General features: G+C 40.4%; 1 protein-coding gene across 1 annotated transcript; it reads right to left on the bottom strand.

Annotated features, from left to right (window-relative positions):
• Positions 1 to 1,120: 1,120 nt before the first annotated feature.
• On the bottom strand, positions 1,121 to 2,415 carry LOC146936153 (uncharacterized). Its single transcript, XM_085749151.1, has 5 exons — positions 2,334 to 2,415; positions 2,210 to 2,289; positions 1,572 to 1,753; positions 1,322 to 1,424; positions 1,121 to 1,237 (listed from the first exon to the last, which is right to left on the bottom strand). Exons 1-5 carry the CDS (start codon positions 2,413 to 2,415, stop codon positions 1,121 to 1,123), a joined length of 564 nt encoding a protein of 187 aa, XP_085605277.1.
• Between the last annotated feature and the right edge of the window lie 1,623 nt (positions 2,416 to 4,038).

Raw genomic sequence — 4,038 nt, 5'->3', positions numbered from 1 at the left:
TCACAACCCCATACTTAGGTACCTTCAAAGGGTGATGGCTTGCACTATTTGGGGTAGAACCGAGCTAGGAAACACTAGAACCGATGAGTTGTTCATGTTATGGGCAATGCTCTATAACCACCCCGTCAACACTTGTTTTTACTTGATTGATTACCTAGACTTTGTAGGTACTAGACCAGCCGGTAGAGGAGACATAGTGGTGGGCGGCATCATTACATACATAGCTAGGTGCTTTGGAGTGGGTGAGGATGAGGGGATCAAACCAATTGAGGGAAACAATAGGCTTAACATGGAAACCCTCATTGCTATGAATTTCATTAAACATCGTCCACCCATCCATTACCAACTCAAGTTAAATGTACCAATCATGTTTTTACTTCCTAACCCATCTCGGACTACCACCGAGGTGGAAGCAAATTGGTTGTATGTTGATGATGTACAGGTTCTTGAAGAGCAAGATCATGATGCGGGAGAAGGTGCACACATGCACCATGAAGAAGGAGAAGGTGCTAACTTGCACCATGAGGAACACCATGGCCATGAAGCCGGTGAGCTTAATGAAGATCAAAGATGGGCATGGATTCACAATGAAGTTGAAAGAATGAGCACCGAGCAACAAAGGCAAGGTGTTGAAATCTCGAGACTAAGGAACGATGTTCAAAGGGGCAACCGTTTAACACAAGAAAACAATGAGATGCTCCGCCGGATGATGCAACACCTTCATCTCCAAGGTCCTCCCTATGGACCTCAATGAACAATTGTGTCGACATCTTGTTTTTAGTAAAATATGTTAATTCAAAAACAAAGTTTATAAAAGCATTATTTTAATTCTATTAGGATAAGGACTAAATTATCCGTGCCTTTGCTTAAAAAAAATTATATGTGCTTGATGTGTTAGCATTTTTTTTGTTGACAAATTTGATGGGTTAGCATGTCGATTAACTTATTTTTTATTTTTCCAAAAGGCAAATATATACATAATTTTTTTTTGAAGAGACTAAAATGAAATATATTACCAAAATGAAGTGTCTTTCCTAGCACAAGGTGTACGAAGGAAAGACAACAAAGTCAAACAACATTTACAAAGAACCTGTACAAAGTAAACAAGAAAGAAAAACTCTTAGCCTATGCCCAACATGGTGAACGGACTAAGCCACCAGCCATGATAATTGAAGGGAAGTGTAACGTATTTCACCTTCAGCCACCTAAAGGCAAGGGACTTAATCTTATCAACCACCTGAATTACTGAGCATTCTTTATCATTAAACAATATATTATTTCTTTCTTTCCAAATTTTTCAAACCGTAGCAAACCAAATGACCTGTAAGACTGAGCGGCGCTTCTTTGCAATTCCGCCACTAAAGCTAAATTGATGAAAGTGAAGCAACACCTGATTAGGAACAGCCGCAGAGATACCAAGCCATCTATAAATAAAATACCAAACTAATTCAAAAATATGACAATGTAAGAATAAGTGTTGAGATGATTTAATTGAACCACATCCTGCCACACAAAGCCTTGAACCTCGATCAATAACACCACGATGATGCAGGTTGTCTTTTGTAGGCAACCTGTCACGGAATAACCGCAAAGCGAACAAAACAACCTTCAGAGGGACATCCTTATGCCAAAGATGAGAAACTGTTACCGGAGAAACTAAAGGAGGGTGAACAGTTAGTACATGATAGGCACTACGAATAGAGTAAACATTAGAAGAATCCAATGTCCATAGCCATCTGTCATCCTTGTGAACCTGCAAAATTACATTATAAAGCAATAACGACAATTCACCCAACATCTGCTCCTCCCACACAAACAACCTCCTCCTCCAACTCCACGCCCCTCCCTCATCTCCCCAACCCAACTGACTCATGTCAAACACTATTAACTCCTTTAACAACGACAAGTCATATAAACGACTAAACCTGACACGTGACGACATCCCACCAAGCTAAACATCCAACCAAAAAAGCGTGTGTTTCCGATTACCAAGAGAGCGACTAACATTATCATTAAACCAACTCTCCTGACACAAAGCAAACATGTCACGCCACCAGGCTGATGCCACACGACCTCCCCCCTGAAGTCTCCCTCCCTCCACACCATAGCGCGAAGTCAACACCCTAAACCACAAACTACTTCTATCTACCAACAGCCGCCAACACCACCTTCCTAACAGCGCTAAATTAAACTCCCTAATTCTCCTTACCCCCAAACCACCAACCTCCTTAATCCTACAAACAGTATTCCAATCCACCCAAGATATTTTCCTGTGGTCCTCACTCCCCCCTAAAAAAAACAGATAAAAATAGATTCAATATTGGAGATGATACCTGACGGAGCCTTGAAAAAAGAAAGAGCATAAACAGGCAGCGACGACAGGACATACTTCAGCAGCACCAAACGACCACCCATCGACAGATGTTTCGTTTTCCAACCAGACAGTCTAGATTTAAGGTGGCTAATAAGCGGTTCCCAAAAAGGCAAACGCCGAGAATTACCACCAATAGACAGACCCAGGTACATAAAAGGAATGGAACACACCCTACAATTCAACACCATCGCCCTAATATTTATAAAAGTGGAAATTGGAAGTGGTGAGGTTGGATAGCTCAACTGGTTTGAATTAAGGGATAAGAAGTCGGGGATTCTGATTCAAGCACAAATGAAGGAGGAAAAAAATAATCTAACTACTAACATTTGAACTTCATTAAAAAAAAATATCTGCATTACTTTTTTTGTAAGAACCCTTTCTTTATGTGAAATGTTTGGGTTAAGTTATACCAAGTAAAATGTATATTTCGTGTTTACTTAGAGAAGTGCTAGTAGCTAGTAACAAACTCTAAGCTATACATACACTTTTTTTCGACAAGTTAAAACAAACTTTATTTATTAGTTGCAATTTATACATATGTTACACATACAATAGACAAGTTCAAACAAATTTTAGTGAGTCACACATTAATTTTGTGAGACTCATAATTCTAATAAATTCAAAAAAGTGTGATTAAATTTCTGGTAAAAAGACGTGTTGAGCCTCATTAGTTTTTTTTACAACAACAACAACGCCTTATCCCACTAAGTGGGGTCGGCTACATGGATCAAATGCCGCCATAATGTTCTATCAAAGACCATATTTGGATCCAACTCATTGACCTCTAAATCTTTTCTAATGGTTTCTCTAATAGTTTTCTTAGGTCTTCCTCTACCTCTTTTAACCTGACTCTCCTCCATTTGATCTACTCTTCTTACCACGGCGTCTACGGGTCTTCTCTCTACATGTCCAAACCATCTAAGCCTATTTTCTACCAACTTTTCTACTATAGGTGCTACCCCCACTCTCTCTCTAATGATGTCATTCCTAATCCTATCATGTCTAGTCTTACCACTCATCCAACGCAACATCCTCATCTCCGCTACGCTTACTTTACTCTCGTGTTGGCTCTTAACCGCCCAACACTCCGTACCATACAACATTGCCGGTCTGACTGCTGTCCGATAGAACTTTCCTTTCAGCTTAAGTGGTACTTTCTTATCGCACAAAACACCTGAGGCTCTTCTCCATTTCAACCACCCAGCTTGAATACGATGATGTACATCAGCTTCTATTTCTCCGTCATTTTGTACTATGGACCCAAGATATCTAAACCGTGTAACTTGGGGTATGATATGATCTCCAACTTTCACCTCTAAGGTAGACCCACTTCTCCTTTTACTGAAGTTACATTCCATATATTCCGTCTTGTTTCTACTCAGGCGGAAACCGTACGCTTCTAAGGCTTGCCTCCAAGTCTCTAGCCTCCCGTTTAACTCCTCCCTCGACTCACCAAGCAAGACTACATCATCTGCAAAAAGCATACATCTCGGTGCTAACTCTTGGATGTGTTCCGTCAGTACATCCAAAACTAAAGTAAAAAGATAAGGACTTAGGGTTGACCCTTGGTGCAGTCCTATTGTTATGGGAAAATCTCCGGTATCCCCATCCTGCGTCCTCACACTAGTCGAAGCCCCCTCATACATATCCTGGATAGCTCTAAT

The sequence above is a fragment of the Medicago sativa genome, chromosome 3 (genome assembly GCF_051527215.1).
Source record: "Medicago sativa cultivar Bolivia chromosome 3, Bolivia_mono, whole genome shotgun sequence".
Lineage (NCBI taxonomy): Eukaryota > Viridiplantae > Streptophyta > Magnoliopsida > Fabales > Fabaceae > Medicago > Medicago sativa.
The sequence above is the reverse complement of the archived record's forward strand: the minus strand, read 5'-3'. Positions and strand labels throughout refer to the sequence as shown.